This window comes from Elephas maximus, chromosome 8 (assembly GCF_024166365.1).
Source record: "Elephas maximus indicus isolate mEleMax1 chromosome 8, mEleMax1 primary haplotype, whole genome shotgun sequence".
Taxonomy (NCBI): Eukaryota; Metazoa; Chordata; class Mammalia; order Proboscidea; family Elephantidae; genus Elephas; species Elephas maximus.
In genome coordinates this window covers 119,235,037-119,247,154 of record NC_064826.1, presented here as the reverse complement: position 1 = coordinate 119,247,154, position 12,118 = coordinate 119,235,037, and the positions used below count along the sequence as shown (strand labels likewise).

The following is a 12,118-nucleotide window of genomic DNA, read 5'->3' as shown; positions in this document are numbered from 1 at the left end:
CCACTCATCCCATCACATTGGAACCCTGTAGGACAAATATGTTCATCGCATGGAGGGATATGTCCACATAGAGGTGGATTTTTATGTTTCTTGTCCTTCTACCTATGAATGGAGTTTTTGGTTTGGAATTTGGAAACAAAAGAATTCTTCCAGAAGAATGCAAAAAGACAAGCAAATGTGACCAAAAGCAGCATTTGGCAGGCACGGCCAGCCAGAGCTGGGCTTGAGCTACACATTCAGGTGTCTGCTATGGAGCCAGCCTCTGTGCTTTCCTGTGTTTCCTTCCTGCCCTGAGCACACGTATCCTTCAGAAGGCCCTTGTACTCCCCTCTCCTAAAGTGTAGGCCATGCCCTTTTAGGCTGAATCGACTTATTGCCACTTTTGGAAGGGTAGGCCCTAGGTGACCTGCCCAGGCCGTGGGTGACCAGGAAGGAGGAGTGGGGCTGCCGTTCTGAGATGTCAAGTCTTTGCCCGAGGCTAGACTTCTGAGTGGCAGAGAAAACCAAAGGCTTGAGATATGGGCTTGGCTGATTGTAAGATTCTTGACTGCATGTTGTACAGACCACGTGGTCTCTGAGGGTGCTCTGTGCAGAGGGGAGGAGGCATCTCTGGTCCCACCCCCGGCGGTGCGGACCAGTATTGTCAGCTCTTCCTTTAGGCTGCTAGTCCGCTGGCAGCACATCTACCAGGACTGCTAGCCATTGAAAACCTGGCAGTTGGTTCCTGCGCTCCTGAGCATCAGGAGGACTTCTGAAGGGGCAGGGCATTTCCACCACTGGACTGAAGAAGAACTGGACAAAGTAACTTCAAACCGACAGAGAACTTGCAGCAAAACAGGAGCATCCACACTCCAGCCAAGCTGGAGGAGTCTAACAAGTGAGGCGTGGTCTTTTCTGCTCATGGAGTAGAATGTTCATTCTATGGGAAAACATGACTGTCAGTGTTTACCATTTTCTGCTTTTCTAACCCCTAAACACAAGGACATCCACACCTGCCATCTAGGCACTTTTCACTGCAGACTGAGCGTGGGGGAAAAGAGGGTTTAGGATGTCTTTATAAAAGGCATGTTAACATACAGAGGCTCCCAGAAAGAATCAAGTGGTGTTGGGGGCTGGGACCTGGCTGTGAAGTGTATTCAAGTGGGTCTCTAAGTCAAAAACACATGGGATGCTTGGCTGGAAGTGGGAGCCCAGGGCCCTTGCCCTACCACCATTACAACAGCCCACGATGCACTGACGCTCTTGGCCCTATACTTTTAGAGGGTTCAAAGCTTTTCCAATCCTGTCTATTCCAGGTGGAGAACCTGCTTTGTTACAGATGGGGAAACTGAGGCCCAGGAGGGCTGGGATGAGTCCAAGTTGAGGTTGTGAATTTGAGCACAGTGAAGCTTGAAAGCAATCGCTCTGCCCTTTCCACCCCACTGGGGTGGGGGGTGGCTAGGGGGTGGAGGTTGGCACAGGGTATGTCTGTTGTCACCATTTCTGGAATTTTCTGCCTAAATGATAGTAAATATAACTCTATAATATCCACTCTCTTTCTTCTTTTTCCTATTATGTTCAAAGCTGTAGCCTCAGTGCTTAGCATAATGCCTGAGGTAAACAAGCTCACGTATTTGTTGAATGGTTGAATGAATGGATGAATTTGTCTCCTTTCATTTTTCAAGCTTCAGTACAGCCATGTGTGGTTAGGTTTCAGCTTTGCCAGAGCTCATTTACAGAGGGCTGAGGGTGCCCCTGACCACGGACATGGCCATGCTCGCTTCCTTCCTGTCAGGCCACCTAGAGCTAGTGTCAGGGCTGCAGACAGTGTGTGCGTTCTGGACATTGTGCCTAAATGAAAAAAAAAAAAAAATTGAGATAAATAAGTGAACCTGAGAGTAAATAAGAAAAGTCAGGCAGAAGTAAAATCAGAAAAAGTCTTGAAATTGTATTCCTTGGGAATGAAGTTAGGAGTTCTGTTTGGTCTAGGCAAGTCAGCTTGGGCATTCCTGGAACAATAAGGCCAGAGGATCGTGGTTTATTTTGAAATAATTGCCTAGTTAAGCACAGATTAGATGTTGCCAGAATCGAGATGTTGATATTTGATGCAGAACCTACTGGAAAGAATGAAAAGTGGGGAGTCCAGGTAGAAAGTGCTGGGTAGGAAGGACAATGAGGCTGTCAGGCGTGGATCTTGGGGGGAGGTGCTGGGCGCAGGCACCTGGGGCCTGGGGGTGCATCAGGGCAGCTGGAAGACGAGGTCTGGGGTCTGCTGTCCTCGGACCACCCACCCTCTGTAACCACAGGCATAGAAGTGCCAAAGGTGCACAGAAACACCTTAGCAATTGCAGTTATTTGCAGTGTTTTGCACCGATTTATTTTTGTGAGTTTTGAAAAATGAATTTTAATTTTTTTATCTCAGTGCTTCCATTGAAGATTGGCAAACAACTGAAAAAAGTTAAAATTCAAAAAGTTTGTTCAACATTTATAAGATTAAATAGGTGTTAAAGAAATGTCAGCGGTTAACTTTCAAATAGCGTTTTCTGTGAACGCGTGGCTTGCATCCTTCTGGAGCTGTCGCAGTTGTACCCTGCACTGGGACTCCAGGGCTGTGTGAGACATTTCCGGCTGACAGTGTTGCTGGTTTGAGCAGAGGCCAACGCCGGGGAGCGGAGGGCTGCTGGGCTGCCGGCCAGTGTGTGCAGCCGCTGCTGGATGGTGCTGTGTGCAGCTGTGTGGAAACAGGGTAGAAGTCGACACCTCACCTGAGCCAGGGCGAGGATGAGAGGCAGCATGGGGGCAGCTCCTCACTAGACAGCCCTTGCTACCATGTCCCAGAGCATGTCAGGACATCCCCAGGTCTGCCATGATTCAGCCCAACTTGTGTAGCCTCTGCAGGTAGGAGGAGGTGGTCAGGGCATCAGTGTGGAGCATTCTACTGCTGACTCGTGCTGTCATGCTGGTAATCTAAGTGACTTGGGCAGAGTGGGAAGGGATTACTGCAAAGAGGGATCAGCCAGGCTCATGGGAGGCGACATCTCTGACAGCCTTGTGCTGCTGCCTGAAGTCTTATTTGGCGCCACGTGGGGTGTTCCTCAGTGGATCCCAAGTCTTGAAGTGGGAATAGGACCTGCGTGAGCAGAGCCCAGGGTTTGGCTGGCCCAAGGTACGGGGTGCTCCACCTGTGGTTGGGCACAGGGTGCCTGTCCCTGCAGAGGGGGCAGACAGGGATGGGGGAAGGGTTGGCTCTGTTTTATGGGCAGGGCTGTGTGGCTGTGCTCCCGCTGTCCCCTTGCTCTCTCACAGACCTTGCTCATCACTTGGGCCACTGCAGGGTATAGCTGCCTGGCCCACCTGTCCACGGACACCTGCTCAGACAGGCCCAGGTGCACTGACATGTGCAGTCCCTGGGGGCTGGGGAGGGCACTTGGGGCTGATCAGAACAGAGAGCTGTCCTGCCTACTTCCAAAAAGGACTCAAAATGGTTTGAACCGCTTAATGTTTAAACTATCAAATGCTTAGGAAAGATGAAGAGACAAGAGGCAAGTGAAGGCAGATAGGGTGGAAAACGGAGAGTTATATCCAAAAGGCCAGAATCTGTCACTTTCAGTTCTTCGATGTGTTCAGGAGGGCTGGGTGAGGGGAGCCTGGGGGACAGATTCCTTGGATAGCCCCCAGCCCTCCCTAGAGGTTTGCGAAGCCCCCGGGCCCTGGTAGAGCAGAGGGCTGTGCCCAGGGCTGTGAGACATTGAGAGGAGGCTAATAGGTATCTTGTCTTGGGGCACCCAAGGCTTCAGTCACACAGGTGAGGGTCTAGGAAGGTCCTGAGGAGGGATGGCTGTGGGAGAGGTGGAAAGTCTGCCTGCTTGCCTGATGCAAGTGTCTGAGTGCCCCTCAGCATCACGCCTTCAGCTTCCGAGGGCCAACCACGGCCCTTGTGTGCTTACTCATGTCTCACTTCTGTCCCTTCCAGAGCAGCAGACATGCCTGACACCTTCCCCACTGACAGGTTTCCCTTTTTCTTTATTTTTTTATTGTGGAAAATACATATACACACAAAGCAAAACATTAACCAGTTCTAAAAAGTTTGCAGCACAATACAGTGAATTAATTATATTTATTACATTGTGCAGCCGGTATCTCTGTCAGTTTCCAAATTGTCTACCACCACTGGCAGAAACCCCTAAGCAATGAATCCCTCCTTCCCCCTCCCACGTCTGGTAATAAACTTTGATCTCTATACATTTGCTTATTCTAGGTGTTTCATATAAGGGGATCATACAATATTTGGCCTTTTGTGACTGACTTATTTTCACTCAGCATACTCTTTAAAGGTTCATCTGTGTGGAGGCATGCATCAAGACTTTGTTTCTCTTACAGCTGGGTAATAGTATTCCATTGTATATACCCCATTTTGATTATCCATTCATGCTGATGGACATTTAGGTTGTTTCACCTTTTGGCTATTTTGGAAAGTGCTGCAGTGGACACTGGCGTAGAGGTTTCTGTTTGCTTTCGTGCTTGCAGTTATTTTGGGTATATACCTAGTATAGGAACCCTGGTGGCTCAGTAGTTAAAAGCTACAGCTGTTAACCTTTTGGTCAACGGTTGGAATCCACCAGACGCTCCTTGGAAACCCTATGGGACAGTTCTGTTCTGTCCTGTAGGGTCGTTATGAGTCAGAATTGACTTGATGGCAATGGGTTTGGTTTTTTTTTTTTTTTTTTAACCTAGGATTGGGATTGCTAGGTCATATGGTAGTTTTATGTTTAGATTTTTGAGGAAGCACCAAAATGACTGACAGCTTTTAAACTTTTGTTTAATAAAACAAATTCTGCCCCTGGGGGATAAAGTAGAAAACACAGAAAAATAAAATGGCCAGGTTTCAGCCCTGAGGAGCTGCCACCACATTTCAGCACATGTCCTCTGTCTGTCTGTCTCCTTGTTTTCTGTAGTGGAGACCATGGTGGTTTACTTCAATGTGTACTTCACGTTGTTGGAGCGGTGGAGAGGGGAGTCCCCGCTCTAAAGATTTCAGCTGTTGTCTGCTCTAAGTAGTACTACAGTCATCTCTTTACGTGGGTCTTGTAAAACCATCCACATCAAGAGCTTCCGGAGATACCATGCACCTATCCACATGAGGTCCTGCCCTAGGCAAGGTTCCCCCGCACAGCCGTGCACAAGAGGGGCTCATGTTCTCCCATTTCCTGGAGGAGAAGCTGCTGCCCAGAGAAGCCAAGTGGTTTTGCCCAAGGCAACACAGCACTGGACGGTGGAGCTGGTTTTGAGCCCAGCAGCCTGACCTCAGAGTCCACACTTTTGTTTGAGAGTTTATAGAGATGCCATTCACACACCATTGTGCTCACCAATGTTAACAGCACGGATTTTCGTGTGCCAGTCCTTGTCCTAGGCCTGGCCTCACCGTGTGGAGCTGAGGGCAAACATCTCACCGTGTTCAGGGCTCCAGTTGTTTCCATTGGGGTCAGCACTGACACCTTGCAGCCTATGCAGGCCCAAGCCAGTGGGTGTCTCATGGGGAAGGGGGGAATACAGACACTCCCTTGGCATGGAGGTCACCCCTGATGTCACACCCTTCAGAGAAGGAATGAAGTATGGCAGCACTCTCTCTGCTTCCTCTGGCCATGGAAGTGGTGATGAGTCACGAGTCGGGGTCCTGGGTTCAGCTCAGCCTGGGGACTACTCTCAGCAGGGGGGCTGTGGAGGGTGGCCCACAGAGCTGGTTCCAATACTGTGCTGGTCTAAGGTGACCTGGGAGCCCTGCCTGCCTGGCACCTGGACTTGGACTGTCAGTCCCCAGGTAGGGTGGGCAGGCCTCAGTTGACGTATGGGTTCGGGGGGCCTCTTGGGCTCTGACCCAGTCCTGGGCACTGAGTGGAGTGCTGGGGCAGAGTGGGGCACAGCCTACTGTCCTGGAGCCCACTCCCCTTCCCAGGAGCCAGGCAGCTCTCAGCACTTGGATGGGTCCCTGTCTGCTTGTGTTGCAGATCTGTGGCTGAGGCCACTGAGGTGAACCTGAACATGCGTGTGGGGCTGCACACAGGCCGGGTGCTCTGTGGGGTGCTGGGCCTGCGCAAGTGGCAGTACGATGTATGGTCCAATGATGTGACCCTAGCCAACGTCATGGAAGCCGCCGGCCTGCCAGGGTAAGTCACATGGGGAGGTGGGGCCACATGGGGCTGTGCATGTGTTATTCGGGCTTCTTCTCTCCTGCTGGCTCCCACCAGCTTCCCTGCGGCACAGAGACCACAGAGGAGCCAACCTCACTCAGCCTGCACTTGCCATTGTACATCCTGGGGGGTGGGTGGTCTGCTCTGGGACCCTGCCAGGCCCCTTAGCCCCTCAGCCTTGGGCACTGTCTTCAGGAGCCAGCTCAGCCGAAGATGTAGTGCATGTGAGAAGCTGGCGGCGTGCGTGCTACTGGGTGGGCTCTCACTGCTCTTGTGCTTGCTTCTGCTTGTTCACTCAAACATCTCCAGGGTGGTGCTGGGACGGGTAGCTTTTGAGTTCCAGGAGGGGAGCTGCAGACGTCCTTCTAGAGCTGGCATAGATGTCCCATAGGCTTGTGCACTCAAAGTGTCTTCTAATTACAGTGGCCTCCTTAGGTCTCTTTTTTTTTCCACTCCATTACATAACGTCAGTGCATAATATTCTATGAAACCTTAACTTGAGAATGGAGTGGAAGTTCTTTATTTCTTCCTTTACACAGCAGCAGCCAGAAGGAGAATATTGCTGTGGCAAGAAAGGGGGCTTTGTGGCTGGCCGCTGGTCTCTCACCACACACAGTCACTCAATCCTTTTGATCCTATTTTCCTCCTCTAAAAGGAAGAGGGAGAAGATGCCTTGCAAGGTTGTGAGATTAGCTGTTGATGCCCAAGCACACTTTGAGCATCAGGCCCAGCCTACCAGGGTCTGCTTCTATAGAGCCCCTGTTTATGTACCTGCTGTGTAACTTGGAGTCTACAGGCCAATATCTCCACCATTGGGCTTGGACCCTTCTGAACAGCACTGGGCTGCCCTCTGCCTACCCCTCACCCCAAGGGGTGCGACCCCCTGGCCCTGCATCTTTCCCTCTTCCTCCTGGACTCAAGGGAGGTAGGCTGAATCAGATGGCACCTTCTTTATGCCTTCCAGAGAAGTTGCCAGCTCAGGCAGTTGTCCAAAATCACAAAAAGTAGATTTGTCAGATTCACGGAAGTAGCATTTATAGAAATTAGAAATGACAACAAAGGGAGGAGGCAGGCAGGGATGAGGGCTAAGTGTCTTCCTTGACCAGTGGCCAGCCTGCCAGGGAAGGTGGTGACTGGCCCTAACAGCCCCTAGGATTTTTAATGGAGCTCAGCTATAGATCGCTGTGGTCTCCAGCCAGGCACCCACCTATCCCCAACTTCAAATGGCCCCCACTGCCTCGGAGCACCTGCCCCTGGGCATCAGTTTGAGCGTGTCCTTCCTTCCTCTAGGCGGACCCTCTCAGACATAAAGCCAGTTGGCAGAGCTGCCCAACCTTCCTTGTCCCCAGACCCACCTTTCTTTGGGATTTCTTCCACTTTATCATTCTGCATCCAGGTCTTGGTGGGGCCTTCCAGTTACACTGCATCCCCTCCGATGGCCAGAGTAGGCCTTCACCTCTCAACTGCCCTCAAGATAAAGTCCAGACCCATAGCCTGATGTCCCTGCTCCTCAGCACTAGCCACTAAGAGCTCTGTGCATTCCAGCCACACTGGACCGACAGGGTTTTAGGACACAAGGTCCTCCCCTCTGGCTCCCCTTCTTCCCATAAATCTCCACCGCGGTGCTTTCTCATCATGTGGGGCAGGGCTTTCATACTCTCCTCCACACTCCAGGTGCCAGACCTGCCAGGAGCGGTGTGGGCGTGCAGGGAACAGCCGTCCTCCCGCTCCTCTCCTGCTCTCCTTCTCTACTTCTTCCCTTCCTTTCTTCTCTCTTCCCACCACTTCCTCCTTCCTGAGACATGCTGCAAAAAATACTGCCAGCCTGCAGCATAACATTTACAGAGCCCCTGATGTGTGCAGGCATGGTGCTGGGTGTTTAGACATCGATACTATACAGACAGGGCCCTACCCTGTGGAGTTCACATCCCATGGGGAGGTGGACCGTGAACCGTATGTGGAATCCCAAAGTAGACATGATGATGTGAGGAAGGATCGGGTGATGGGAGGAGTCCAGATGGCACAGGATGGTCGGGGCTGGGACTGCTGGGGCGCACACGTGGAATGGTGTGGCCCTGATAGGTCCCACTAGGCAGGGACATCGCCAGGGTGGTTGTTGAGATAGGAGGTCTGTCAGGTGCCAGGCAGTGGTCTCAGCAGGGGCTGTAGATTTGGGCATCATCAGTAGGTCTAGGCAAGAACCACAAGGGGCATTATTGAGGAAGTGGTAGGAGGAGGAGAAGAAGAAGAAGGACTGAGCCCTGGGCCCTACCACTGAAAGGGTCAGTGAGAAGAAGGAGCGAGTTGTGAGGCAGAAAGGCCACAGGACAGGTGTGGTGTCTGAAGCCAGGGGATGAGCGTGCCTCATGCAGGAAGGAGTGGGCCCCTGGGTCTGGTGCTTCGGCCAGCTAAGCCCTGTGTGGACCAAACACTGTATTAAGCCATGCGGTGGCCAGGAGTAGCTTCAGTGGAAGAGGGCTCAGGAGAGGGGATGCTGAGGCAGGAGCTGGAGGATGAAACTGGGCGAGAGCCAGGGTGAGCAGGGCCAGGGGCTGCCAACCCGCTTCCCCCAGTACCGTCTCCCCACTGCCAGGACCCCAGGGTGTTGTGGCTTGTCCTCACTCACCTCTTCCTAGTTCTTTGCTCTTGTGTTATTTTCAGTTTGGTTCTTTTCTTTGCTGTGTTCATCCACTTGTTCATTCAAAATATTTATGAAGCACCTCTTCTGTGCCCAGAATGGGACTGGGTACTGGGATTGGCGTCAAAACACAGCACAACCTTCATCCTGACACACCTGACTCCCTGGGCATTCGGTGAGGGCAGTCACAGGGATAGATGGACAGACAGATAGGCAGATGTGTTTTTCCAGCATTTCATCGAGGACCCCGTGGCTGAGCCAGGGGGTCTTTTCTGATGGTTGTGTGCCCCAGAAGCTGTTTTGGAGACCCCAGACCTGAGAAGGATGAAGCCTGCTGCTCACTCCTTGCCTTGCCAGTGCCAGTTCCTGGCAGGAGCAGTGCACATCACACTCTGCACCATGGAGGCACTGGAGATCTCGTATACCCAGAGCCTGCACAGCCCCGTCTAGCTGTATGTCACTCCTTCCAGAGATGTGCTGAGCTCATTCTCCAGTCTAACTTGAAGCAGACGAAATAGCGTCCTGAGCCCAAGCCCCTGCCCCTTCCCCCGCCCCTCAGGGTCTGCCCCTTTGCTGGCTGTGGCACTGGAGGACCAGGGCTTACCTTGTCCCTGGCACCTGTGGCTGTGGTGACCTTGCTTCTGGGGTGCACCTGGTACAGTCTCAGGCCAAGAATCTTGGGTGAGCAATGTGCCTACAGGGAGGAAGGGTGGCACCTCTCCTTGCTTTGCCTACCTCCCTTGCATGGGCCAGCTGGTGAGGGCAGGTCAGAGGCTCTGATGACTTCTTCTCCACCTTGAGGACCCACATGGTCCCCTCCATGTGCACCGGGGCTTTCACTTCTCGGAGCACTTGGCACCCTGCATACCTGGAGAGCAGTTGGTTAGCTCCTACAGACCAGCGTCACACCAGCCAGCCCATTGTTGAATGAAGGATGGACCAGATGAACAAATGGATGAGCACACAAGTACATTTTTGGAGACTTCTGGTGCTGGAATGTTTTCAGATTGCTTGGCTGTCTCCAGTGGAGTTCAGGCCAGCTGATGGGGTGATAGCAGGTCTCCTGGGCACCCACGAGGCCCCAGGGAGAGACTGGCCAGCTGCAAAGGCTAGGGCAGCCCTGGAGTGAGTGCCTTTCACACCCATAGGATCACTAGCTAGGGCCCCAGTGGGAACACCAAGCCCTCAGCCCTGGGTGTGCCAGGAGCCTGGGGTGGTTCTAGTGGACAGCGAAAGAGGTGCGATACCAAGGAGGGCCAGAGTCCAGGGCTGGCTTTAACTCCTTCTGGGCCCCTTGCAGGCTTTTGTTCTCGTGACCTGATGGGAAGCCCCTGAGCAGAGAGGAAGGTGCTGCTGACAGGACCCTCTCTCTCCTGAGCCTCCTGAGTTCTGCAGCCCACCCTTTCAGTGGGTCTTCTCACCAGTCCCTTCTGGACCCCCCAGCAGCCTCAGAGCATACTCGTGAAATCAAGGTTTATTCCTGCAAGGAATTTAGAAGACTGCGCGCTGGTGCAAGAGGCTTGGATCAGGGCTTTTGGGAATGGATTTGCGGGTGGGAGTGCATCTGGTGCCCCAGTGGCTGTGTATTCAGGCCTCCTTTCCCAGGAGCAGAAGCTGTGTGCTTGTCTTACCAGATTCTGTCGGAGGCCAGGTGGAGAGTTTCAGGGTTGTGTTTTCTGCACAGAGGGGTCAATTCTGCATATGCTAACCCTGAGGGAATTCTCCTCCCCTCTCAGAAACAGTGGGCAAGCGTGAAGGCAGGCCCCTTGCACCCCACCCCCTCCCACCCTCCTCTTTGTGGGATAGCAGACCCCTTGCATAACTGCAGCACCTGGCGGGGTCTGACCTCTGGCTATTGCTGCCCTGGGGGCTCTGGGGGGAGAATCCAAGTCACTTCTCTCTTCCTCACCTCCCTTTACTTTTTCTTTCTCACTTTCTTTGTGAGCCCTCTGCCTGTTTCTTTCTCTATTTGGCTCCTCTTTTCTCATCTGGCCCCTTGTCCATCCCGCCTTCTGCCACCCGACTCTCACCCTCCCGTGCTAGCTTCACCACTCACTGCGCTCTGTCTGCCTGTACCCCTCTTCCCAGGTGACACGTGTCATGTGGTACATAGAGAGTGGGTAGTGGGTATGCCCATCCCAGGAAATGTGCTTCTCGGGGAGGAGGAGCCCTGCCCATACCCTTCAGGCCTCAGATGGCGACCAGCCCAGATGAGGGTCCAGGCCCAGGCCCTGCAGCAGAGCCCCTGGGGCCCTTGGTAGGGAGCGGCAGCAGTCCATAACGCCATTCCAAATCTCTGCCTCCTTTTTTGTAGGAAGGTTCATATCACAAAGACGACCCTAGAGTGCTTGAATGGGGACTACGAGGTAGAACCGGGTTATGGACATGAGAGGAACAGTTTCTTGAAAACTCATAATATCAAAACATTTTTTATTGTGCCATCCCATCGGCGAAAGGTAGGCATCAGAACTCCTTCCTTGTTTGATTACATCCTTGACATTGCTGGGTCTCACAAAGCCTTCTTATAATCTCACTTGTCGTACTTCCCCCTTAAATCACTGCTTTTCAAGGCTGTGAACTTTGCTAAGATGGGAAGGGATGGTCATCTTTAAAGTGCTGTCCTTGACTTTGCCTTTTTATGTGTATGGGGAAGGGAAAAAGAAGGGGAAGGAGCCTAGAACTCCAAGTTAGATCTGGGGTTTGCCCGGGCTCGGCCTCCAGATGGGCCATCTTGCTTTCACCCCTTACCTCTCTGGGCCTTACTTGCCACTCCTGCAAAATGGGTATGAAAATTCCTTGCAGGAGGCTCACAGGTGGGGAGTGCTCTTTGAATCTCGAAGTGCTGCGCCCAGCTTATGGTCTGGGATCGTTGTGATGCATAACAGCGGCAGAGGAAATTGATCTGGAAGGATGGTCGAGGGTGACCAGACCTTTTCTAGGGCACAGGTGAGGACTGGGCAGACAGTCACACAAGTGACCGATGCAGGCATCAAAGGCTGGAGTGTCGGGCAGTGGTCTATGTTCAAACAAGATCACTGCCACCACTAGGTCCCGTATGGGTGAGACCAGGAGCCAGGGCCTGTCCCCAAGTGCTGTGTGCCCTCTGGCAAATCACTCCTTCCTCTGGGTCTGTTTTCTCCCCAAGGGGTCGGGGCAGGATGAGTCTGAGGTTTTCCACCCTACCCAAAGCCAGGGCAGCTCCTGCACTCCAGGAGGTATCTGCTGAGGGTTTTCAGGGCTTCGACAGGCGTAAAGCAATTCCCAGCACACGCTAGAGATTTCAGCTGCCTGGAAAATCTGCTTTCCATTTTCT

The 12,118-nt window shown here is 52.6% G+C and overlaps 1 protein-coding gene across 2 annotated transcripts in view; it reads left to right on the top strand.

Annotated features, from left to right (window-relative positions):
- ADCY1 (adenylate cyclase 1) overlaps positions 1-12,118 on the top strand; it is a 258,513-nt gene that overhangs the window by 136,099 nt on the left and 110,296 nt on the right. For both annotated transcript variants that reach the window (XM_049894205.1, XM_049894208.1), the window contains exons 6-7: positions 5,985-6,143; positions 11,120-11,261. In XM_049894205.1, coding sequence (XP_049750162.1) covers positions 5,985-6,143; positions 11,120-11,261 — 301 coding nt within the window. The remainder of the gene's footprint in view (positions 1-5,984; positions 6,144-11,119; positions 11,262-12,118) is intronic.